Here is a 27,727-nt window from a genome sequence, read left to right on the forward strand (position 1 = left end):
CCCAGGCTTACGGGAATGTCCTTCCCCCATGCTCTCCCAAGTCATTCACCTGCACCCTAACAGCGCCTGCCCCAGCCACACACCTAATGTGGAGGCACTTAAATCCTGGACACTGTAAATTACATCTCTAACTTGAAACGGAGCCCTCTGAAGCAGAGATGGCTCTTTTATAACGATTCTAGGCACCAGCACTCAGTAACTGATTAATGCACATTTCTATTAAAAACTAGTCGGAAATGAAAACTCTCTAGGTCAGAGGTTTTCAGCCTTTCAATCACCAGAGATGTCCTGTATCATTTCTTTTTAAGTTTCTACTTTATGTAGCATTTTTTAATTAATTTACTTTTTTATTCAACTACTTGATTTACAATATTGTGTTAGTTTCAGGCACACAGATTCAGATTCTTTTCCATCACAGGTTACTATATGATATTGAACATAGTTCCATGTGCTATACGGTAAATCCATTCTATCTATTTCACATACAGTGGTTGCGTCTGTTAATCCCATTCTCCTGATTTCTCTCTGCCACCCCTTTCCCCTTCGGTAACAGTAAGTTCATTTCCTTTGTCTGTGAGTCTGTTTCTGTTTGATAAATAAGTTGATTTGTATTAGTTTTTTAGATTCCATATATAAGTGATATAATACAACATTTGTCTTTTTCCACTTGACTTACTTCACTTTAGTATGACAGACTCTAGGTCCATCCACGTTGTTGCAAACAGCAATATTCAATTCTTTTAATAACTAAATAATATTCCACTGTATATCTATATATACCACATCTTCTTTATCCATTCACCTGCTGATGGACATTTAGGTTCCTTCCATGTCTTGGCTATTGTGAATACTGTTCTATGAACATTGGGGTACACTAGGTATCTTTTGGGCAAAGAACATTGTGTATCTCTTTGAATTAGCATTTTCATCTTTTCCAGATATATGCCCAGGACTGGAATTGCTGAATCACATGTAAGTAAGTAGTATTCTCAATCACTTATTTCCATTTTATTAAATTATAAACATCTCCAACAACCAATTGGAGCTGCTGAGAAAATTTGTACTACCTAGCTAAATTGCTATGAATTTGATTTCAAACAAAGGCAAAAAACACACTGATGGTTTAGTTAGCTTGTAGAGCAGCATCTTGGTAAAACTGGGTAACTTTATGAAATGTTTTTGAAAACTTAACTCTCCAGTAAATTGGAATAAAATAAAATGACTGCCCACACACTTCTAATGAGAGGATAATTGGATGATATGTATCAAGGACCTTGAAAGTGTCAGTCTCTTGGCCCACTAATTCTACTCTGGAGAATTCTATCTTAAAAAAATATAAAATGCAAAAATGTGTTTTCATAAAACACCTTATTGAAGAGTAATTTATAATAGTGAAAAATGGTAAACAACCTAAATATCCAACAACTGGGGAACAATTTAAAAAGTTACACAACAGCCAAACAGTGGAACACTACTAAGCTCATTAAATGAGGTTTATACAGAATTTTTAAAAGCATAGTAATACGCTTAAGTGATCATGAAAGTCAACAAAATAGGTTAAAATTAGCTGCACAATAAGATCTCAACTGTCCACAAAATTTAATTTTTTTAAAAATGAAATCTACTAAAATTTCAAGAGTGTTTGTTTTCAAGTGGTGGCATTATAGGTGATTTTTCCATCTTTATCTTTATCTGTGTTTTCAAATGTTACACAATAAGTACACTGTTTTTACAATTAGAAAATCAAAAGATTTAAACACAAAACAGCTGAAGGACTCACCTAACACCCTCTTCAAACAACTTCCACAAAACAGCATTCATGGATCTGTCCATGGAGCTCAAAACAATGAATTAAAACTGTCTCATTTTAAAATTCCTAATAGTTTTTCAACTTCTTCACCTGCTGACTGCTACACAGAATATCAAGATAGAAAAAATAATCTGTACCTACTGAAAACTGTCTTCCCATCATATAATCAGACTATAATCTTAACATCTGGGCATCTGATCTATCTGTATTGCCAGGCATGACTTCCAAGAGCTCTTGGAACAAAGTAAGAAAGTTTCTTTTTTTTAGATCAACTCCAAGTAGGCCCTCCAGCATAACAGGTATACTGGTGCAACCATAAAAAGAAATTTTCCAAAGCTCCTTTTGAACGAGTGTTTTAAAAAGTTTGGGCTGGTATGACCAGACCAGCCATCCCCACTTCCACTGTCTGATTAGGCTGACATGCTGTTCTTGACCAAAAGCAAGACCACTGTGTTTTGAAGACCTAGGGATGATGTTTTCTGGCAGAGAAATGATCTTGAAAATTGTCCACAGGATACCACACTTCTAACCTAAACTCTCCTTTTCTATAGAGGAGCATATGGTTTGATAAAAAAAGACTATGGGCTTTGTGGTCAAACAGAACTCATTTTGTATCTCACCTCTGTTGCTCACTAGCCTTGCAAACATGGTAAGTTGTCTTTCTGAAGCTTCCCTATAAAACAGGGATCATAATCCCCACCTAAAGGCTTACAGTGAGGATTCAATTAGCTAATAGAATGAAACCACCTGGCATAGTGAAGTGGCACATGCCACGCATTCTACGAGACAGCTTTTACTTTTACTGCTTGTCTCAGTGTTCATTTCAGTGTTTCATCTGAAATAGTGTCCTCTGTAATACAGAGGGAAAAGGATTTTTATATCATTATATAATTTGGACATGCCAACCTTGAAAGAAACTGTTTCAGTATTTTAACTGAAGTGAATCCTGAAATTCCTAACAAAGGTCCTTTAATAACAGGAAACCTGGCCAAGACTCATACAGCCCAGACACAGAATGTGGCCCTTAACTTGATCTTTCAGAATGACTTTACAGATCAATTCCACCCGCTACCAGTTCTCTGACCCCCAAACAAGTGACTTCCTCCTTACGAATACCAGTTCCCTCTACAGAAGAATAGGAAGAACAGTAATTACAAACATCAATTAGTAATTGATGTGAGCAATTGAAAAAAAAAAACAGCCTATATAAAGTGTCTGCACATCTCAGGTGATTAAAATATAGCAGTTCATATCAAGTGCTGGTACCTCATATCTTCAATGTTAATCAAATGAGGCCTGAGAAATAAATCAATCCTTAAGCACAGAGGGCCACTCTGACCCTCAGAGAATACTTACGTCGGCAGACCTTACAGCACTGGCCAGCAATGTGCACAGGGAGGGAGTCTGGGGAGCAGCTGAGAGGAGGACAAGACATCCTTCGGCATTCCACGGCACCACTCTGGGGAAGGAAGGACAAGGAAAGGAATCTCAGCGGAAGCATCCTTTGAAAGTTCCCTTGTGGGAAAAAGCTCTTCCCATCCCTAGAACCTCATTAGGGAAACAGAAGCAGTGCAAGGAATTCCCAGGCCACTGCAGGACCACAAATAAAGTATTTTCTCCAGCCTGCGTGAACCCGTGCCACCTCAATTACTTTTCTGATACACATCACTGACTTCATTCCACCTGCCCACACGGGCTAAGTAGATTAAACAGAACACAAAAAGCCTATTTTTATAAGAACATAAATAACACCTTCTGCAGACGCTGTCAATCATTGTCGAATCGCTAACAATTGTTCGGTATTTTTTCAGATAAACAATGGCATTCTTCAGATATTTATCAAATAATTTCAACTGGACAGGGTTTACATACTAATTTGGGAGGGAGCTCTTGCTATTCTCTGAAACAGATGATGCACACTTTATAAAATACAATGAAAACACCTAGCAACTAATTAAATCCCTTTTTAAAACGTATTCGAGCAGAGAAAACTTGTGAACAAGTGAACCATTAGGTTGTTTGAAAATCAAAGGAGTCCCTTCCTCGCTCTGATATCCTAAGCTCCCAACTCCAAACAGTAAGCTTCCCAATAATATTAAATCACGTTGGAGTGCATGGTCAAGGGAAAGCAGATTTTCATTTCCAAGTATTTGTACATGAAATGACACTTTCAGCTTCCCTTCACAATTGCTCGGATCACTAAATAGGCACTTAGTAAAAAGGTAACACTTCTTAGAGTTCGCATTATAAAGAACCAGATTCCACAATACTTAGTAAAACTGTCCCCCTTAAAACTGTTCGCCTGCTGATGTCCAGAGGCTTACTTTGCACGTGCAGTTCCTGCACTGATCACCATCCACCCAGGAGTCTTGGTCTCTATAGAGCAGTCCACTCACTTGACACGTCTTCTCACAGTGACAGTTTTCCAACTGACTAAGTCTTGTCTCTGCATAGTTTAGCTGCAAATGAGAGTTACTAGATGTAATTTCTGTAATCCAATTGCATTGTCCTAACAAAGCTAATCGCAACAAGTAAAAATAAATCCAAGCAAGAAGAGAAAATATGCTCAAAGCAGCTGACTTATTCTTAGCCAGATCTGTTTTTGTTTTTTTGCTGCTGCTGTTGTTGTTTTTTAATTTCACACAAGGTGGAATCATTCTAAATTGAAGACATATTGGCTCCCATGGTCTAATGAGCACCAAATGAGACATTAAACTGTATCTCAGGGACTTCACGGGTGTTCATCAATGTATGTGCTTTCAGCTTAAGCCCGCAAGGAAACACTTGTAATGAATGTGTTCTCCAGGACTCGTTACAATGTTTACAGGAGATCTAATCAGGAACTCCAAAGCATTTATATTTATCTCCCACCATCCTCTCTGTGAACTTCACACACAAGCCAAAGCGTCATGGTTCACAAACTGGGAAGTCACTGTCTCCTCTTTAAGGAAAAAAGTCTGGCGATCTGGGGCTGGTTTACAAGCAAGGAAAGTCACAGGTGCATTGTGTTTCTCCCCAGCTCAGGATCCCCCAAACAGAACGCCCCAGGAATCTACTTTGGTGTTCGGACGAAGGACAGGAAAGGCAACTGAATCCCCAAGGGAGATCAGGATTTTGTAAAAGAACCTCTTTCCAGGTCACCCAATTTCTACAATTAATCATGGAATCTTAGAATCTCTGATCTGAAAGTGTATAAAGTTTGAATGATGTCACAAGTGATTATCCATGCTCTGTCTGCATATCTGACTGTGACAGCACACTCATTACCTTCCAAGGAAAACTGCTTTTCTTGGTTACCTCTGGATGTTTAAAACATTTTTCTTGGCTTGAGCCGTGAAATTTCTCTCCCTTTTTCCCACTAGACCTAGTTTTGCCTTGTAACCCTGCACAAGTCTAACCTCTCTACAAACAAGCGAGGTTTTCCTGCCCTCATGCTGGCTCCGGACCACATTCAGCACCACCAGGTTCCCATAACAGTTCCTTGTGATATGGTTCCAACCTTCCCCCTTGATCACTTTTCACGTGGAGTACTCCAGTTTGCCTTCAAAAATATGGTACCAAAACCCCCAAAATGTGGTATGAGCTCTCTGTTGTCACATCTATACTAAGGACTAACTTAACCCCTTAGCGCATCACCCTTCTTCCCTTCTTACATTGAGACCACCATAATTAAAAAGCAAATATCACTTCCTAAAAAGTGATGAAGTAGTTTCTCTGCCTTCTCAATCATACTTATACATCCCTATCTTGAGTATTTTTCCCATACAGGAGATCATATCAATTTTTGATCCAAACTAAGACTATTTCAAGCCAATATTTTAGCTATCGTGGTTGAACCTGGCTAATGATGGACTCTAAACATCTTTCTACACTTTCTCTGGTTCTAGTCCATCCCCGCTCCTCTCAACTACTCACAACAGGGCTACTTTCTGGAAGTGGAATCCTTGTGTAATTCCAACCTTGGTTTTTGTCACTTATTCCATCCTCTTCCTCTAAACTTTTTGTATTTCTCAAGAAAATTTGTTCCTCGTCAGCCTATCATGGGTGTTACCAACAGGCAGGGAAAACAGTAGGAGCCTAAACAAATCACATGCACTATAATCAGCTCAAAACAAACAAACAAAAAACAAACAACAAACTGAGACTTGACTATGCCTGCAATGTTATCTTCCCCTGACTCCACTACTATACTTGATCTTCCAAAACTTCAGGTTACATTTAACTCTCCAGGCTAATCACAGAGTTTCTAGAAGTGATGGTAATTAAGTTCTTTGGGAATTCTTTAGGAAACACAGATAAAATATACTTCGAAGAGCTTAGTGACATCAAGTGACCAAAACCATACGTAGGTAAGAGAGAATAAAAAGGAAGTGATAACTTATATTATCTTTACTTCATTTCTGTAACTTCAGTAGTTCCCACATAAGGTAGTGATAGATGTATGACTTTGGAGCAAACAAGAAAGAGTTGCACTAGAACTGAATCCTTCCTCAAAGTGGCTCAGAATGGAGTAACAGGAGAGGAAAGTGCCCGTCTTACTCCCAAAGTCTGGAGTAACTCTAGTGTCTGTAACATCCCAAGAAGGGAACTTCTTAAAGACTAAGACTCAAAAGGCAATTATGTGTCTATCCAAGTTGCCTGAAAATCTAGGCGCTTGCCTCAAGGCAATATTGTCAATTTCCAGTACTGTCCAACAAAGCTGAGCTCTGCTCACCTACAAAACTCAATTCTAAGGAAAAGCCTCCGTTTTAATACAATGGAAGCTATTCTCAGGGCTGATTTTGTTTCCCTTCTGAGTTTGTTTTTTCTTTTTTAATATATTTAGCCTTTCCTGACAATAGTGAAAAGCCGTAACGTCTATAATAATAAGAGCACATCAGACAGAAAGAGACAAAGGAATATTAAGGCAAAAAGCTAATTTTTCAAAAGCACTTAGTACATAATCTTGCCTTCCTTTTCCCCCTGCTAAATCCTGAAGCAACAATAAAGAGAAACAACTTCAAATCCAAAAATGAATTACATTTTCTGTCACTGGCACCAGCATGCTGAATTTATACAAATTCGTTTTCAAAAGCTGTTTCTACACTACCTGCCATTTTCTCCGAGAATGCCTGCAGATCCAAAATAGATACAGTATCAAATCTCCATCTCTTTTCTGTCTTACCTTTGTTCGCCCACTTATCTAAGGAACTAGGGACCGAATCGTTTATTCTTCACTCTACACATTCAAAGATAGACAGCAGAGGTCTTTTTCACAGTAAAAGGCCAATGAATGAATCTAAGTACATTAGCGATGCAGTAGATTGCTTTTTTTCCTTTGAAATATTATTTATTCAGCATTTGCCATATGAAAGGGAAAAAAAGAAATCCATTGTGTTAAACCTTTAAGCTTAATTGAAAAATCACTACTGAGCTCCTTGAAACAAGGTCTCAAAATTAAATCTGTTACAAGCTGAAATGCCACTCCATTTGCTTGATTTACATAAATAGATTTGTCAAAGATTTAAACAGAAGTAATCAAGAAATTGCCCATCTCCTTCATCTCCTCCTCCTGAGCTTGGAGGCAGAATGTGGGTACAGCCCAGGTGGGCTGCTAGAGCAGGACAGAGCCTGACCCTATCACTAGGTACCTGGCGCTGCGTGACCGCAGCGTCAAGGCCACGTGGGAGAACTTCCAGAGTAAGCCAGGGGACTGGCGGTCTCTTGCAGATCACTTAGGGAGGCGGCAAGGGGACAGCTTCCCTGTACCTCCTCCACCTTGACGAAGTGTGGGTTTGCCAGAATGTCGGGCTTCTTTAAGAGGGCTCATCTGTACCCTGACCTTCTGTCATCAGAAGCTGCTGCATGCAAGCTGCTCTCCTGATTCGTCCTGAATCAAACAAAGGCAGTTATTCTCAAGCACCCCCTACCTTGAAAGGAGAAAAGGAAGAGCACGCCCTTGCGGGCACACCCCTGAGCTGATCTGGTGTCTGCATCTGTTTGGTTTGATGTGATGTCGGCTACGACCTCCTGTCCAGCTCATGCCCTGGGTTTCCTCTCCAGGGGGGTTCCATGGCTTCCACCACGACCCAAGTGTGAAGACTTTCTGCGGCTTTCCAAGGCCTCCTGGCATCCAGCTCTAGACCAGGGCCCTGACAGCAACTCTCACGGAAACTCTATAAGAGTAAAGTTCATCATTTTACATATGGGGAGTCCCTGGACTCATTCCAGGCTGCAAACATTCAAGGAAGTGATAAAAATGAGATTCAACATGAGATCAGTCCGACTCCAAAGCCCATTTTCTATCTACACCATGATCTATACGACAAATGCCTACTTTAATCATAGCTGCTGGGCAACTCAAACCAAACCGCCAAACCCATCAGCTAAATCTTGCCATGATAGGCTTATTTAACTAAAGGCAAAGCCTGAATCCACACGGATTCAGTGCCACAGAATTCTCTTTGCACACAGGAACCACGTTTGTCTTCTGGTTTGGCTTCTCTCTCCAGACTCCAACTCCTGCCCTCTGCCAAGGGATGAATTACACTCAGCTTCCACCAAGGTGGAAGACTAGGTACGCTAAGAGACTTCATTCATCAAACGAACTAAAATGCTGGATAAAATACACAAATAAAAGCTTTCAAAGATCATCACAGAGCTGACACAAAAGGAAGAAAGCCACAGGGGCCAGAACCAACTGACAGCCAGGGATCCAGGGAGGCGAGTGAGCACCACAGCCAACGTCCACGCCGAAGATGTCTGCCGAACAGGGAGCCTCGTGCTCCCCACCTTGAGGGGCTGCACAGTAGGGCTGGGGAGAGCAGATCGAGTACAGGGTCCACCCAAGATGGGACGTCTTAAAGGAAACACCTACATAAAGGTGGGGCCCCAAAGGTCGGTACCCTCAGCTTAAAAGTGGGAAACGAGGCTTGTACCAGGCACAGAAGGAAGACCTTCCTGTTCAGATCGTGGCAGTGGCTGGAGGGAAATATTTGCCTTGGGAATTCTTAAAGAATTCTCTGCTGTGAATTCACCTGACTATCCTAGGCTTGCTGTCTGATTCTGAGTAGTCTCTGTGATCCGCAAACCCTTCAGGAGATATTGCAATAGGAGTGGCCCCCGCGTGATCCTGGCAGAAGCACACACGATGTGAACCCAGGACTCAGAAAATGCCCACATCTGTGTAAGGAAAGCAAACAGTTGTAACCAGAAGGGTGAGTTATGAGGCCTTGTTCCTGCCCTGACTTTCTTCCTTCAAAAGGAAGAGCTATGTTGACGTTTCATTCCCAACAGGAACCATCTGAACACACACTCCTCTTTTCCTCTAGTCTTATGTGCTCCTCCTTCTCACTGAAATCGCCATCCTCCTTCTGGTAGCACGCACCTCCCTCTCTCCATCAGTCATTCCTTCTTCACAGCTTTCGGTTCTCTTTCTAGTCCTCTCTCCTCCAACCATGAGCTTTCCCAGTCGTGAGCCTACTTTCAGAATCTAAGCCTGAGTCCCAGCTTTGCCAGGTCCTTTTCTTGGGAAAAGTTACATCACTGTCTTGGAACTCAGTCTTCTCACCTGGACAGTGGGCTCCTAAACCCAGCTCAGAGGACTGTTATAAGAATTAAAGTGACAGCTAATATAAAAAGTTTAAGCATTGTAACTAACACATAGCGATGACTCAATATAGATCACCTAGTCTGAGTATCTTTCCAGCTTATTCAAGAGCAGGGGTTGACAAACTAAGGCCCGTGGACCAAATCTGGCCCACCACTTATTTTTGTATGGCCTGTGGGCTAAGAACAATTTTTACATTTTTCAATGGCTATGTGTTATTTTATTTTTTGTTGAAGTATAGCTGATGTACAATAGTACATAAGTTACAAGTGTACAAAATAGTGATGCACAATTTTTAAAGCTTACACTCCACTTACAGTTTTTATAAAATATTGACTATATTCCCTGTGTTGTACAATATATCCTTGTCGCTTATTTTACACGTAAGTTTGTACCTCTTAATCTCCTATCTTGCCCCTCCCACTTCCCTCTCCCTACTAATAACCACTAATTTGGGGCTGAGAAGTATTTCACTGTGTGTGTATTTTCTTTGTCAACTTATCTGTTGATGGACACTTGGGTTGCTTTCATATTTTGGCAATTATGATGCTGCTACGAACATTGGGATACATGTATCCTTTTGAATTAGTGGTTTTGGGGTTTTTTTTTGGATAAATACCCAGGAGTGGAATTGCTGGGTCATAAGGCAGTTCTATTTTTAGTTTTTTAGGTCACCTCCATACTGTTTTCCACAGTGGCTGCACACATTTACATTCCCACCAACAGTGTTCACGGATCCCCTTTTATCCTCATCCTCACCAACATTTGTTACTTGTGGTCTTTTTGATGATAGCCATTCTGATAGGTGTGAGGTGACATCTCATTGTGGTTTTGATTTGCATTGCCCTGCTGATCAGCGATGTTGAGCATCTTTTTGTGTACTTTAAATAATCACACTGAATTGAAATAAGTAAATACACCATAATCTCAATTTTGCTTCTTGAGCTACAAAGACTAAAATTTACTAGCTGACCCTTTATAAGGAAAAGTGTGCCAACTCACTTTCTAGATTATCACAGAGTCCAAATGCTGCAGTGAAAATGGAAGTGCTCAGTTTTTTAATTATAATTCTTTTCATGATTTGGAAGAAACAGACTTATAAATCTTCCGAAGTGCCGGCGGAGGGGAGGTGGTGGTTAGAAGGTGGATTAAACCATTTTCGGCTTGCAACTCCCCCCAATTAAGTATCTTCTGCCTCCCAGATGCCCATTTTACATAATAGTGTTTTGAGGACAGAGCTCAGTGTAGCTCCTGGATAATGCACGGCTAAAAAGAGGAAATGACTTTCTTGCAACAGGGAAGAATGAGAAAGGGCACCCTCTGAGCCGGGAGATGGAGAACCGCAATCCCCTAAGGCTGAGTGGCATGTTTCTTGTTCCAAAAATTGAGTAGCGAGCTAAAATATAATTAACAGCATTGAGATCAAGCTGCTCCAGACCATATGAAATAAAAGCCTGTATGCGCCACAAGCTGGGAAGGCAGATCACTGCCTGCGTTTCACATTTCCACTGCACTCTGCAGTCAAAAGCTCTCAAGTCTCACTTTTAGTTTCTCTCTTTACCAAAGGGTGCTGTCTCTCCTTTCCAGACAAAAGGGGACTTGATCAAAAACCTAGTCTGAAACAGAAATATTATCTTCAACAGCACAATCTCTGGAACCAGAGGACCGCCCTACCTCCCCATCAATTTTTTTCCACGTGTTGTGGCTGATAACAGAGTGGTCAGAGCCGCAGGTGGAAAAGGATTAATGGATCATTTTCACTGTTATTAAAATTCTTCCTTTTGCAGAGTGCAATGTCTCTGAGGCCCCACGGAATTCTTTCTTCGCCCTAGGCCAGAACTCACGTCCACGACTGACTGGTATCGTAACAACGGCTTTGGCCACATTTTCTATTTATTCAGTACCTTTCTCCACAAGGCTCACGGCTTTCCACTTTCAATCTAAACTCTGTGAATCTATATTAAAGCCTCTAGTTGCTTACATTTTTGGCTCTGCAACTCAGTATGCCTGTCTCTGGGGTAGAAATCATGTCCTCTTCATCATCGCTGCCTCCTATGTGCCTAACACAGTGCCTGGCAAAGAGCAGGGCCTTAGAAGATGCTTATTAAGAGGATGATGGAGAGGAGGGGAAGATGCAGGACTGGACAACTGAAGGTGCTGAAAGGCAAACTTTGCCTCCTTCACTATTTAACTCAGGACCAGTCCTGAAGTGAATCATACGTTAGAAATGCGATATAATGCCTTCCTGTGACACTAATCTGTTCCTAACAATAGCTATTTTGCCCCTTCTGATTACTGGCAATTATTCTTGTATCCAAAATACTTTAGCCTATAAGCAGCAGTGGCTCTGACCATCTATCATCTTTCAAGTGTTACTAGTTTAATAGCCAATGGGCAAATTCCTTTTCCACTCCCAGGACATCTATAGTGATATATATTGCCTTTTTCTTCCAGACATTTTTCCAGGAAACACTTTGATATAGCCTAATAGTATCAAAGACAGAAATGGTTACGTTTGCTATAGGTTGTCCTATTTCAAGTAAGAATAAACCATTTTTATAGTAACACACTGCAGATGCCAAACCTAAAAGTGTTTCCATTATAGCACATCACTCTAGATTCCAGATAAGATGGAGAAAGAAATGAAACATCACAAGTGAAATTTAGATACCTACTTTTGCAGTCATCTTGGCCAAAAGCTCTTGTAAATCCATTATTCCTTGCACCAGGCTTAAGAAATCACTGCAAGTTGGGCAAGCTCAATAAAGAAAACATAAAACAAATGTTGATACTGTGCTAACACAAGAAAAAAAATTAAGCAAGGTTGTTTGGCTATGGAGAAGGGGTTTTCTGCTTTTCTGGTTAGGTACTGCTTCAAAAGTGGAGCAAATTCACAAGAGGATTTTAGATCTAGATCTTTTCCTTTTATTAAAAAGCAAAAAGAAAGGAACAAGAAAAAAGTACTTTAACTGAAAAGAAGGGCAGTATGTTTTTAATTTCAAAACATTATTAAATTTAAATTAAACCCTGATTTTTATTGGGACTGAAGAATTGTGAATTATCACAGAAGAGGAAAAAGTAAACCCATATCCAAGTCAAGAAGTTCAAAAAATACTTTATATTCATATACAGCTATAATTATGTCAGACTTTGTGTCAGTCTACAGACCCCAAAACTGCTCATGTAAACTTTCTCTTACCTTCAAATTCTACAAATATGTAAGTTTTTTCAAAATCCAAAGACACAGAAGCATACAGCTTACATAAGATCTCTCACTATCCCCACCACCTCGTAAGCCAACAGTGTGAACAGTCTGTGTATATCCTTCCCAACATGCTTATTTGATATTACCAAGCAGTTTTAAAATATTACTAATTCACAAACGCTTTAAGTTGCTACTTACTGCGGTTCAGGTTCGGACACTGTGTTATGTATCCATTTGGCATAAAGATGATTTTCCCATCTTGGATAGTCCCCTTGATAACAGAAGAGAGGGTTGGCAATCAGTATTACAGTTACCAGTTCAAATGGCTCCCATCACATGCTCTCGGCAGGGAAGTTGGGGTTTTTTCGTTTGTTTGTTTGTTTGTTTGTTTTTTAAACAAGTCTGATGTCTTCATTCAGAAAGTGAGTTGGCCTTTGTCCACACTGACCTACTCCGAACCATCCTTCTCTGGAAATCTTTAAAGGTCCATTCATCTTGAGAAAGCTATGATTAGTTACCACTGGTTTATGCTAATAATATCATAGCTCTAAGGATCCATCAGCCAGCGTTCTAAAACTTTCCAACTAAAAAGGCATTGATGCAATAAAAATTCTCCCCAATGGCCTAGTCATCCTGGAACATTAAATTCTGCTGATTTACAGGATATTTTTTAAGCGGGAAAAAGACAATAGAAACATATTAGACTAAAATGTTTTATTGATTCATTTAGTCAAGGAAATAAAATTAGACCAGGGGAAAATTCCATAACAACCCTGCTCTCAACTGAGTGACTCTGCTCTCTTTGCTGCTGAGTCTTAAGACTTGCTCAGCATCTCACTGAATAAAAGACGGTCTTTTAATTCTCCAACTTAGTCTGGAAGAACAGCTCTCATTTTAAAAAGTCACTGGGGCTGCCATCTCACAATGAAAATATTGACTTGGCTCTTCAATTGTTCCAGCTGAATTTCAAGATTCTGTTTTTAGGGAATTTTTTTTTTCCTGGTTTGATGGAAGAGATATTACAGAACAGATGGACGATGTAGACGCTGGTTTAGAATACTGAGCTTCAACTATAAATAAAATATGATGGTGCTGCAAGTCTTTCAGAGGGAGTAACATTTAACATTGATGTCTTCTAAACAGAAGGTAACCAGCAAATGCTACTGCTGCTTATTATTTCAAGATAAAATATTAATTGGAAATATTAATAGAAACAACAGGATCACAAGGCCACTTCCTCGGAATGAGATACCTTTATTATTAACCTTTTCCTCTTTAAAGATGACACAGGGTTTGTGATTATTGGAGGAGACAGTCTCACTATAGGGAGGAAGTCCCTGCCAGGGCTCCTTCGAAATGAATCTGTCATCTCTTGAAGGGGAATTCCAGGGAGCTATTGATAGAGCACAATCTAAATCAATCAGCTTCTTCCTGGTACAAAGTTACTTGGCTTCTCAAAGAAAATTAACTCCCCTGAGAGGCCAGGGCACCTTTCAAGCATATTTGAGGAAAGCATGGGGTTGGGAGTCAGGGGACTGGGGTGCAGGTTCTGGATCTATTTCTAGCTAACTGGGTGGACATAAACAGTCAGTCAGTTACCAATTCCAAGCCTCAGTTGCTTCATCCAGAAAAAGAGTTACGCAGAAGCTGAAGTGCTGTGTGCAAAAGCTAAAGAACCCTCCAGCACTCAAGTGCTGGGTCAACTGAACAGGTGTCTAAACTCAAATGGTCACAACTTAGACCTCTGAGCTTTTGCTACCACTCAAGATAAAGGAAACAAAGCAATCAAGAGCAAAGCTGTAGGTTTCCATCAAAGAACAGAGCATCAGAGCTGACTAAATATCCCATTAGAAAGTATCTGTCTAATGAGGCTGGATATGGAAAAACTTCAGAGTGACCAACTACTGTTGGCCCAGGATTTAAAAATCTCAGTGCTAAAACTGAGAGACTTCCAGGCAAACCAGGAGAGTCGGTCACCACAGGTGATGTGAAAGTGGCAAAAGCACACCAACCAGGAAAGGATCGGCTCCATCTGTCCCCTGTTGGTCAGAAGACCCTAAATCACTCTTACCAGCCATGGAAAGGGCCCTCAAGAAACCTGGAGTACATTTGTCATGGTATTAACTGCCTTTGCAAAAACAAATGGAAAGTGCATTTGAAAAGGATATCCCATCCACTCATCCTGTAGCAACATATATAATACACAGCAGTATTCCTTTTGCTTTTTATTTAAAATGACTGATTTTGTCACATTATAAATGACTAACTGCCTCTCCCACACCTTTCTTCGACCTGCCTCCCTCCTCACTTATCTCTTTCCACTTTAATCTCCAGCACACACGTATGTGTTACACAGATCACAATTGAAGGTCAATGATGCTGACCTGAACCAAAAGGGAAGTGAGCGCTGACAGCTTCTCAATCCCCATTAACACAAAAACTCAAGGCACTTGATATTTTTTTCTGAAAAATAGGGCATGAGGGTCAGCCCACATACTGGCATAAAAACTTGCTCTCTTCCACTGAATCAAGATGGGAATGCTAATTGATTTAAATGGTTGTAATTCCATACTGGATCCAAAGAAGGCTGGCAGTATATTACACAAAGACTAACTGCAACCCGAAGCAGTCTGAGTATGTGCTTGTAGCTGTAAATACATACCCGTGTATGTATCTCAGCACCTTCCCACAAGAACCAGAAGATCTTGCATTGAATCGCCACATGAACTAGAGTCATCCCTCAGTATCTGGAGGGTAGTGGTTCCAGGGCCCCCCATCCCCCACTCCCCCCGTAGGCACAAAAATCCATGGATGCTCAAGTCCTTTACAGAAAGCGGCACAGGACAGTCAGCCCTTGGCATACGCAGGCTTGGCATTTGTAGAGTCAACCAACTGTGCATCGAAATTGGTTGACTCCTTGGATGTGGGACCTGCATACAGAGGGCCAACTATACTTAGCGTCCGGACATTTGTCAATGAGAGAAGCATTTACTAAGCATGTGGTTTTCTTTAGAAAACTTCAAAATGGAATTTTATAAAGTATAAAACTGCAAACAACAAAGAAACTCGGTCGGCCTGATTTTTCCCAGAAGAATCATCTCTGAGGACTTCTATAGATGAAAATGTACCTTAGAGCATGGCAACTTCTCCCCAGAGAAAAGGTGAAATAGGGGATAAAAAAGACACAATTTCTATTATTTCTCCTCCTTTAACTTTAAATGAATCTACATTTAACTGAAGAAAAAAAAAAAAAAGAAACTCTGGCTGGTCCTAATACTAGCAGACCTCATTCAATCTCATTTTTTCAGGCCTATGCTTTATTTCACATCATTCACCATGGTGGTGTTTCTCCAACTTCCAGTTTCTTAAAGAATCACTGATAGGGACCCCACAGTCAGGCAAGGCAGGCAGGGGAAGGAGGAATTCAAAACAAAGAACTGGAGAAGAACTTGAAGGCCTAGAAACCAGATGTTCTGGGGCCCTGGGTTACATCCCCTTTCTCTTTTCCTTCCCATGTACAAACAAGGCATTTCTAGATATGACAGAGCATGCGCACTTGAGAGCTGGCAAAACTCCAAGGGGTGGGGTGGGGGGCATGAAAAAAAGCCCTCACAGCCACCTGCAGATGCAGCTCCATCATTGTCCACAGAGGTCCCGTCACTCCGAGCTGTTAAAAACCTGCCGGGTGCTGTGACTGCAGCGTCCCCTGTAAGCTCTTGCACTGAGGACGGTGGGTCGTTGACCCCGTACCCACAATAATCACCTCGAATATTTGTTTACCATTCAGATTACTGGATCAGCACCCAGATTCTGTTTCAGTAGGGCTGGAGTAGGCCCAGGAGTCTTCATTTTTAAAAGCTGTCCCAGATGGTTCTCAAGAAAGATCAAAGGGCCCCACCTTAAAAACCCCTGCCCTGTTGTTCATCATTTGGTTTTTCTGGAGCAAGAGGGTTTACTCATTAAAAGTCCACAGAGGTGAAAACAACATCAACATCCAACACACAAACAGAGTCAAATCTCACTGATTTGGAACTGAAAGGTGACCAAATGAATGGCTGAGTTAGAAATACCATGAAGGCCAAAAATCACAGGTTTTCACCTCAGTATCCCCTGTAGTTCCTACTAAAGCATAGTTCACAGCATAGGCACAATCAATACCTTACACGCATCAAATTCCTAAAAACTGAATTATACAATCATAAGAGAGCAAAATTTACTGCTTGAAATGCCTCCCTGGCATATAGATTATTTACACCTGAAAATAACCAAGGTCCAAAAGACTCAGGAAGAAACTTTGATCTTTCTTCAACTGCCTAAAAGAATTTAGACCAAGGGCAGGTTCCCAGAGCAGAGGTATCATCAGAGCTACCTGCAAAGAATATCTGCTAGGTGTGCTGAGGGAAACTTAGAGATCAGAGTCCACTCTGCACCCCACTGTCTCTGCAGGACTCAGCAAACATTTATCTACCAAACATTTACTTTTCCATCTCCATGTGAATTCCCTTCCTCCCCTTTGAAGTCCCAAACAGCAACCCCTACACACTCTTTTGTCTTTAGCTGAAAATGGTATTTAAGGTGAAGGTTTTGGCCGTTTTGGTGAGCTACGCAGTTTTCCTGGGTCTCTGTCACGTATACACGATGTTAAACTTTTGTTTGAGTTTCTATTAATTGTTCTTATGTCAATTTAATCCTAAGAAGAAGAACCTAGAAGGGGAGAAGAAACTTTCTTCCTCCCTGATACAATACTGAGTTATAATTTTCAAAGCTATTAAGAGTCTGAGAAAATCAGGCAACAAATTGAACAACCTGGAAGAAATGGACAAGTTTCTAGAAACATACAGTCCACCAAAACTGTACCAAGAAGAAATAGATCATCGAACAGACCAATCACTAGAAGTGAAATAGAATCAGCAACAAAAAAACCTCTCTGCAAACAAAAGGCCAGAACCAGATGGCTTTACTGGGGAATTCTATGGAACATACAAAGAAGAACTCAAACCAATCCTTCTCAAACTCTTTCAAAAGACTGAAGAGAAGGGAATATTCCCAAACTCATTTTATGAAGCCACTATCACCCTGATACCAAAACCAAAAAAGAAAATTACAGGCCAATATCACTGATGAACATAGATGCAAAAATCTTCAACAAAATATTAGCAAACAGAGTCCAACAACACATTAGAAAAATCATACACCATGATCAAGATGGATTCATCCAGGAGACACAGGGATGGTTGAACATACACAAAATCAATCAATGTGATACATATCAACAAAAGGACAAAAATCAATAGATGCAGAAAAAGCATTTGATAAAATTCAACACCCATTTATGATAAAAACTCACCAAACTGGGTATAGAGGGAACATATCTCAACACAATAAAAGCTATTTATGACAAACCTACAGCCAGCATAATACTCAACAGTGAGAAGCTAAAAGCCTTTCCACTAAAATCTGGAGCAGGACAAGGATGCCCACTCTCATCATTTCTATTCAATATAGTATTGGAAGTCCTAGCCATAGCAATAGGACAAGAAAAAGAAATAAAAGGAATCCAAATTGGAAAAGAGGTAAAACTGTCACCATATACGGATGACATGATACTATACACAGAAAACCTGATACTATACACAGAAAACCCTAAAGGCTTCACACAAAAACTACTATAGCTAATAAAAGAATTCAGCAAGGAGCAGGATACAAGATTAACATGCAGAAATCAGTTGCATTTCTTTACATTAACAATGAAATATCAGAAAAGAAAAGTAAAGAAACAATCCCTTTTAAAGTTGCATCCAAAAAAATAAAATACTTGGGAATAAATCTGACCAAGGAAGTGAAAGATTTATACACGGAGAACTACAAAACATTGATTAAGGAAATTAGAGATGACTTAAAGAAATGGAAAGATATCCCATGTTCTTGGACTGGAAGAATTAATATTGTTAAAATGGCCATACTACCAAAGCAATCTATAGATTTAATGCCATCCCTATCACATAACCAGGACATTTTTCACAGAACTAGAACACAGAAGCCTAAACTTTACATGGAATCACAAAAGGCCCTGAATTGCCAAAACAATACTGAAGAAAAAGAATGAAGCTGGAGGAATAACCCTCCTAGACTTCAGACAATACTACAGCACTACAGTAATCAAAAAAGAAGCATGGTATTGGTACAAAAAAACCCAGACATATGGATCAGTGGAACAGAATAGAGAGCCCAGAAATAACCCCATAGACTTATGGTCAATTAATCTTTAACAAAGGAGGCAAGAATACACAATGAAAAAACAAGAGTCTCTTCAGCAAACGGTTTTGGGAAAACTGGACAGCTGCATGTGAATCGATGAAGCTAGAACACTCCCTCACACGATACACAAAAATAAAATGGCTAAAAGATAAACATAAGACAAGAAATGACAAACTTCTTAGAAGAAAACTTAGGCAAACATATCTGACATAAATCTTAGCAACATTCTCCTAGGGCAGGGAAATAGAAATATTCTCACAGGCAATAAAAATAAAGCAAAAATAAACTAATGGGACCTAATTAAACATAAGCTTTCACACAGCAAAGGAAACCATAAGCAAAACAAAAAGACAAGAAACAGAATGGGAGGAAATATTTGCAAGTGATGTGACTGACAAGGGCTTAATTTCCAGAATATATAAACAGCTCATACAACTTAACAACAACAACAACAACAACAACAGTAAAAATCCAAAAATGGGCAGAAGACCTAAACAAACAATTCTGCAATAAAGACATACAAATGGCCAACAGGCACATGAAAAAATGCTCTATATTGCTAATTATCAGAGAAATGCAAATCAAAACTACAATGAAGTATCACTTCACATCAGTCAGAATGGCCACCATTCAAAAGTCCATGAACAACATATGCTGGAAAGGGTGTGGGAAAAAGGGAATGCTCCTATACTGCTGGTGGGAATGTAGTTTGGTGCAGCCAATAGGGAAAATACACTATAGAGATTCCTCAAAATACTAAAAATAGACTTACCATATGATCCAGCAATCCCAGTCCTAGGCATATATCAAGGGAACTTTAATTCAAAAACGTGCACCCCAATGTTCATAGCAGCTCTGTATACAATATCCAAGACATGGAAACAACCTCACTGTCCATCGACAGATGACTGGACAAAGAAGTTGCAGTGTATTTGTACAATGGAATACTACACAGCCATAAAAAAGAATAAAATAACGCCATTTACAGCAACATGGATGGACCTGGAAACTGTCATTCTAAGTGAAGTAAGCCAGAAAGAGAAAGAAAAATACTAGATGATACCACTCATATGTGAAATCTTAAAAAAAAAAAAAATACAAATGAACATATTTACAAAACAGAAACAGACTTACATAGAAAACAAACTTATGGTTACCGGGGGAAAAGGGGTGAGAAGGGATAAATTAGGAGTTTGAAATTTACAAATACTAACTACTATATATAAAATAGACAACAAATTTGTTCTCTTTAGCCCAGGGAACTATATTCAGTATCTTGTAATAACCTATTAATGAAAAAGAATATGAAAAGGAATATATGTATATGTATGACTGAAACGTTATGCTGTATACCAGAAATTGACACAAGATTCTAAATTATACTTCAATTAAAAAAGAAATGAAAAATAAATAAATAAATTGGAGTCTGAGAAAATCATGCAGAATATTAGTTACTACACTAGGGGTACGTAACAGAATTTTAGAAGAGGCTGAGGGAGCACAGTCCTGTATAAAATTTTGAAAATGGTTTTTTAGTGATTTTGACATGCTGGATGAAAACTACGATCTAGAGCCAGATCACCTGGTCACTTGACCTCTGAAAAACCGAAGGCTTTAATATTTTACATAGCTTTCCTAATTTCATAATGCCACAATCTTCGGCTGTAAACTACAGGTATACTAACTCCAAACCAGTGTGGGCCACTACAACATAGTGTAAGTAAAAATTTTCATCTGAGTTTCACAGTTACAAGGGCTAATAGGATGTTGCTACAATAAAGTCCTGTAATCAAAATGAAGTTCTATCTTAATTGCCTTAATGGAGCGATACAATTCAACCATCCATAAAGGATTATTTGCATTAGATGCTAACAGTTTGCTAAAACAGTTCATCAGCACCAGGAAACAGAGATCCTTTTAGGTAACCTAATATTCTCTCCTGCAATCTTATTTACACTATTAATTCGCTAAACAATCCATTTTCCCATCATTAGTGCAACGCTAAATCTCAGCCACTCTGAGGATCTAAACAAATCCCTGAGGGGCAGCACCCAAATTAATGAGTTTTTACTATTACCAAGATGAAAAGGAGAAAATGGCCAATTTTTTTCCCTTTGTTAAAGCCACCTGTTGCCACCTTCTATCTCCTCCTACAACTCAGCTCACCAGGCACTTGAGGAATAAATTTGCACCAGGCAGGTTGTACATTATGGGTTTTTTGTTTGGGGCACTAATGTTCATTACTTCTGTTGTTCCGAGAACATTTCTCATTTCACAGTAAGAAATATAGGAAGATGCAATAAAAAAAGATTAGAAAAATTATGCCATTATTACCCTCTTATGTATGGAATAATTTAGATTAGGCAAACCCTTGTAACACTGAGAGCTTCCTGATACAAAGGAAATCAGCTCTGCCGCCCAGCAAATGCTAATTCTTTTTTAACGCCCTTATTTCCCTGCAGATCTCTGTTTACACTGAAGAAAATGGTTCCATTTTTTTTCTGTATGCTAAAACACTGAAACAAATTGCTTTGAAAGGGAAAGGAAAGGGAGTGGGGAGAGTTCCTGCCAGGCATGTAAATATATGGATGAAGATGTGTTCTGTTTATAAAAACTGGCAAGGACCCAAGCTTGGGCAACAGGCTAACAAAAAGTGAGACTTAGGAAAACTGACAAGGAGGGTTTTCAAAATGCAACCAATTACGTATTTCTGCCCTGAAGACAGTTAATAAAATATTCCAGCCTGCACAAAAGCCAAGAAAGACACTTGTCGACTTCCATTACGATCAATAAAAACTGTCAGCTCATTAGCATATCATTAGCCATCCTGCTGCTTCCAAAGTCTTAATGCACAGAAATATTAATCTACAAATGTATAAGATCCCCCAGTTCTGTGACTTTGACTTTCTGCATGAAAGGAAAAATAAGAATTAGCGATGGGAGGAATCCAAGATAGCTTCTTTCTCTATGTGCCTATAAACATATGTTTACCATCTGTGGGATTATGGGAACCAGCTGAGGTAAAAACAACAGCTGTAGCATTAAAAAAAGTAATCATTTTCACTTCCCAGTGACAGCTCAGCTGTTAAGGAGACAGTGATGTCCAGGTAAGGGCAAGGTTTCAGACCCAAATTCGCTAGACAGAGAGAGAGAGATCCACCAAAAGAAAAGCTTTGGGATGAGAATCCTCGCTGAGATCAACCATCTAGAAACTGTCAGAACACCCAGACCACTGAAGCGCTGCGATTCACTGAGGCTTGTTACTTCACCCTCTGGAACACTGACAGCATAATCAGCTTAGATTGCATCAAAGAGAAAGTGAGTGGTAGGCAGCCACCTTGATAACGAAAATCTATGACAATTGGGAGATTCAGATAAGCCTATCACCCCTGGCCAACTATTTTCTCAAAGGGGTGCTGTTTTGATGTGAAGAAATCTCCGGCTTCGGTTCTGTGTCTCTGATAGGGAGTAACTAACGCCAGAGGCATATGTGCCAAGCACCAAGCAAGGGATTCCATCCTCTGCTCTTTAATCAGCAGCACTTCTATTGCCCTCTCCATAAGGGTGCACCAGGACCCAGAAATCAGGTTTGACAAGTGAGGAACTTCTGCTTTTACTTCGCCTATGAAATGACCCACTAATATTTAAAATAGACAACGATGCTATTTTAACCTGAAAACACATCATAAGCATTTTTAGTTCTGGAACTGTAAAGTAGGTATGGTTCTCAGACCCAGGAGGAAGATTCTAAAAGGTATGTATTAAAAGCCTGAAGATGTGCTGACTCTCTCCTGAGAAGTCCTTGCCCCTTTTACAGGGAGATTTTTGCAGCACTGAATTAATCAAGATGATTTCTGTAACGAGACAATGACAAATCTCCCCTACCCCAGGCATTACACCTCACCAAAGGAGGACAGAAGCACTGGCTGACATACAGAATTCTAAGGGGGAGATGAGTTTTGAAAGGTGCCCTTCTAGAGGGCTATTGGATGGAGCTAATCCCACTGGGGAACAAGGAGAATCACAACCCTCCCTGGGGAGACGGACTGTGTGGCACTGCCATCCCTTTTTGGTTCTTCTCACTAGGACCACCTGTTCCTTTGGGCTGGAGCCCTGGAAAAAGCCGAGTCTGTCTCCTCCATGGGACACGGTATCCTTAAGTGAAATACTCCACCATCTAATACGGTGACTAGTAGTACATGGTAAGCAAGCCCCTAAAAACATTCATTGAATGAATAAGCAAAAACTCTGAAAAGAAAAAAGTTCTAAGCTTAAATCCCATTTCCATTCGTTACAAATTATTGTGAGACTGGCAAGCGGCTTCATCTTTCTGAGCTCCATTGCCTGATCTATAGAGATAACACAGGCCTTTACACCTACAAATGCACAATCCACAGGATACATGGAGGGTCAACCGTACTACATCATTTTATGTAAGGAACTTGAGCATCCATGGATTTTGGTATCCACAGGGGATCCTGGAAACAGGATACCAAGGGATGACTGTAATAATGACCTCGTGAGGATTCTCTGAAGGTCAAATGTAATTAACTGAGATAACATATGTATGGCCAGCTAAGGTCTAGAACACAGAAAACATTCAGTAATTATTGGTACTATTTCTCATCCCCACAGCCCACCTCTGTAGCAAAATGATTGCCCAAGTCTATGAACACCCTCTGTGTATTTTGTCTCTATCAGGTAATTGGGCTCTTAAGCAAGGATTCCGTACATCTACAGAGAATCGCACACTCGTCTAGATGAAATAACAGAACTGTTCTCTCCCTCTTACTCACAAACTCCCAACTCAGAGGTCCCAAAAAGGTGGAAAAAATGCCTATCATTTCTACAGTAGAGTTAAGCATACAGGGAGCAGTAAAGCAAAAAAAGGGGGAGGGGATGCATGTCGTAAACCTACTATGTGTCAAGGTCATTTAACATATATTCTTATATAATCTGCACTACCTTGACGAGAGATACCTTTGCCACTTTACAAATAAGGCGGCAGACCCATAGCTTGTGCATTTTTTACTCATTCACGTTAAGAGGATACCTGTCTGCAACTACTTACTCTTCTAAGCATTTGCTGAATAAAACAGACACAGTTCCGAGCCTGGTAAAACTTCCAGTCTGGAGAAAGTAACCAGAAGTAAACAAGTAACACTCATGTAAATTATACAGAATCAGCTACCTAATTTGCAGTCCTTTGCTCAAAAATTATTGAAAACAAAAATAGCAACAGTAGAGCATTAAACCAATCATGAGGCCTCTGAGCGCAGCACGCTTGGAAGTGCACAGATCAACTGTCCATGAAACCAGTCCTGCCTACACTTTCAAACTGTAGTAAGAGTGTTGAGGAAACAAAGAAGTTTCAGTGAGAAAGTATGTGGTAGAATGACTGCCAGTGGATTCCCCTGCCTGTATCCACTTCCTTCAAACTGTGGCTTCATTCATTTTTCCCTCTGCTCCTCAGGCTGGTTAATTTCAATTATCTTCAAATTCAGTGATTGTTTCTTCATCCTGTTCAGATCTGCTGGTGAATTCTTCTAGTGAAATTTTCATTTCAGTTGTACTTCTCAGCTGCAAAATATCTCATTGGTTCCTTTTTATTATTTCTTTTTACTGATACTCTCACTTGTTTATATATAATTTCCCTCACTTTCTTAAACTTTGTCTATCCTTTGCTTTAGCTCTCTGAACACATTTAAGACAGTTGTTTTAAAGTCTTCATCTATAGAGTCTGTTAGAGCAGGCAGATAGCTAGATATGAGCAGAGAAAGGGGGACACAGACCAAATGGCAGGAATTGGGCAGAAAGGAGGGGCACAGGTCAAATGCAGGAAACAACACATCATATAAGCACCAGGGATCCTTGGGCAGAGAAAGAAAAGCAGGAACCTTGGGGCTGATAAGGGATCATGCTTTTTAGGGTGACGAATGGCCTGGAGAAAACAAAGAAAGGTGAGAAAAGGCAGGAATTTCTAGTGTCCAAGTGTAACCTTTTGCTCATTATGCCCTCATTTCAATAAAATTAGCCTTGCAGATCAGAAATACCCATCACGCACCAATGCCATGACACTTCCGATCCAGACTAAATAAGGACAAAAATCCCTCCTCCCTTTGGGAAGGTGGAGTTGGGACGATAATCAGGAAATATGACTCCAAACCCTTCCCTCCCCAATGAATATTCCACCCATTCATTTTTACACCCTATGTAGCTAACTTGCCAAAGAAACTCGGCAGCCGCTCACCTGAGCCTGCCCGCTCTCCCCTGAGAGTGTACTGTCCATCCTTTAATAAATCCTCACTTTACCTTTTTTAACCGCTACGTCATGTCTCTGAATTCTTCCTGGGACGGGACAAGAACCTGGAACACCGGTTGCATCTATCAGCAACAAGTCCAGTGTCTGGGCTTCCACCAGAATCGTTTCTGTCCATTTATTTTGTTTCTTTGAAAGGTAATACCTTTCTTTTTGTTTGTCTGTTTGCCTTGTGACTTTATTAGGACACTGGACAATGAAATATTGTAGTGACTCTGAAGGTCAGGAGTCTCTCCCTTGGCAAGGGTTTCCTGTGCTTGTTTTTTGTTTTATTGTTAAATGCTGTAGGAATGCATTTGTTTAGTAACTTACTTAACTATTTTTGCAAAGACTGTATTCTTTGTTATGTCTGGTTACTAAAATCTCTGTTCCGGAGCTTGTGTTAAAAAAATTTTTTAAGATCGAGATTTTTTTGAATGCCAGGAGCTAGGAGAGGGGAAGAGGTGGTGGGAAGCGGGGAGAGCATGCTATATGCCGGAGTCCTCTTTAACACTGAGCCATGCTTGCACTGACCCTAGGGGTCTGTCCGAAGTCAAAGCTTAGGATAGTCTCACATCTTTTGTGAACACACATCTTGCTCTGGGCATGCATATCACTTTCTAAATTCCCCAAATACATGAGTGCTTTTGAATGCCTTAAGCTGCCCAAAAAATCTCTCTCCTCAGCTTTTCCTCCTTGCTCTGGGGTGTCTATTGTGTGTATGTTAACTGTCATCTTTTGCCCCAGGTTGTTTGGGAGCTTTACAATATTTTCAAGCAATGTCCATTGTTTTCCTGGCCTGGGAGAATTTCAAATTGGGTGAAACAGAGATAAGCACTTTGCATCAGTCTTTCAGGTGGTCCCAGACAGAACAAACAGATAAAATAATCTGTAGATAGGGTTTGCTCTGCTCCTTCCAAAACCAGGGACCATTGTCCCGCACTGGGAACATGGGCTGACATCTTCAAGACTGTCACTGAGCTGCAGGTGGTGGGAGGGGTGAGGACAAGTAAAAATACCACAAAGCTTACCTGCTATTCTGGTATTGCCTTTTTCTTGGTTCAGAATTAACGTGGTCACTATAAACCTTGAATGTTTTCCAAAATTCTAAAAAAAGTTGGTTCTGAGAGTTTGTGCCTATTTTTTGTTGTTTTTGTGGAGGGACAGAAGCTCACAGCTGCCTACTTCACCGCTTGCTGACCTCCAGCTACCTGCGTTCTAACCAGTCCTCCTGGACACTCAGAGGCACTCTAAAGTTGGAGAGGAACTCATCTAAGAAGAGACTAAAGCGGCAGCTAATTATTAACCGTATCTTGTGTTTTGTGAGACCTTTGTAGCGCCCAAGGTGAAGCTCTAGCCTAGCCCATCAACACACGTCACCCACATCAGTGCACTCACACTTGAGCCTTCAGGCCTACAGATCAAACTCCGAGAGAAAACCATGCAGTTCAGATTCTCAGTAAGGAGGTCTAGGCAGGCCCAGGAATTTGAATTTTGTAGCCTTCCCGCATGATTTTGATGTCTTTCCAGGGCTAGGAACCAGGTGCTGCCCTTCATTACTGACCCAAGGCCCCCAGGAAAAGCGTAGCTTTACTGGCAGGAAACTACAAAGCGAGAAAAAGCAGCAAATCAGTCAGTTTGGAACTGAGACACTTGGGCAAGCTTCTAGTGATTTTTGGAAACATGGAAAATCATAGAACAGGAAAAAATCCTATGTATGTATATGAATATGGATACGTGCACAGACTCGTATACATACATATACAGGAATTATCACCCAGAAAAATTATGTCATGCTCCTTTATTTTGAGTATTTATGATGTATGAAAGGTTTGAGAGCAAACTATAGCAAACACCTGTGAATGCAACACCCAGCTTAAGAAATAAAATATTATCACTGAAGCTGAAGTCTTCTGGGTACCCATACCTAATAAAATCTCCATTTCTTCCTCTTAAAAGTTAAACTAGTCTGAATTTAGTGCTTATCATTCCCGTGCATTTATCTTTTTACATATGTGAATGTATAAATAAGCAATGCGCTAGATTGTTCCGCATTTTTAAACATATAAATGATTCAATATCACAATTTTCTCCTGTTATTTGCTTTTTCAGTCAACATTATGTTTGCAATTCATCCATTTTTATTCAATTTATATGATTTTAATGTTTACCACAATTTAAACATCCTCCTATTGATAGTTTTTTCCAAAGGTTTTGAAATTACAAAAAAAAAAAAAGCTCCTGTGACAGTGCATGTGAATGTCTTCAATAGAGAAACATGGAAAGCAGAGTTTCTTCAACATCTACACCTAGAAGCGGGTTCCTGTATCACAGGGTAGCACATCTTCAACGTCACACAAGATCTCCCTAACTGCTCTCTGTAGTGGTTCTACCATCCCAAGTTTCCACCACAATGAGAACGTGTCCAGTACCCAGGTCTCCCTCACACTGAATGTTGTCAGTTTCTTTCTTTCTTTTTTTTTTTTTTCTTTTCATTTTTACCAGGCTGTGGGTAAGAAGCACTATCCCATAATGGTTTGAATCTGCATTTCCAAGATAATTACCGAA

General features: G+C 40.1%; 1 protein-coding gene across 2 annotated transcripts in view; it reads right to left on the bottom strand.

Annotated features, from left to right (window-relative positions):
• NELL1 (neural EGFL like 1) overlaps positions 1-27,727 on the bottom strand; it is a 746,857-nt gene that overhangs the window by 561,325 nt on the left and 157,805 nt on the right. For both annotated transcript variants that reach the window (XM_031459872.2, XM_031459873.2), the window contains exons 6-9: positions 12,802-12,874; positions 12,074-12,156; positions 4,135-4,269; positions 3,167-3,269 (exon numbers count right to left, since the gene is read on the bottom strand). In XM_031459872.2, coding sequence (XP_031315732.2) covers positions 3,167-3,269; positions 4,135-4,269; positions 12,074-12,156; positions 12,802-12,874 — 394 coding nt within the window. The remainder of the gene's footprint in view (positions 1-3,166; positions 3,270-4,134; positions 4,270-12,073; positions 12,157-12,801; positions 12,875-27,727) is intronic.

The sequence above is a fragment of the Camelus dromedarius genome, chromosome 12 (genome assembly GCF_036321535.1).
Source record: "Camelus dromedarius isolate mCamDro1 chromosome 12, mCamDro1.pat, whole genome shotgun sequence".
In the NCBI taxonomy this organism is placed as follows: Eukaryota; Metazoa; Chordata; class Mammalia; order Artiodactyla; family Camelidae; genus Camelus; species Camelus dromedarius.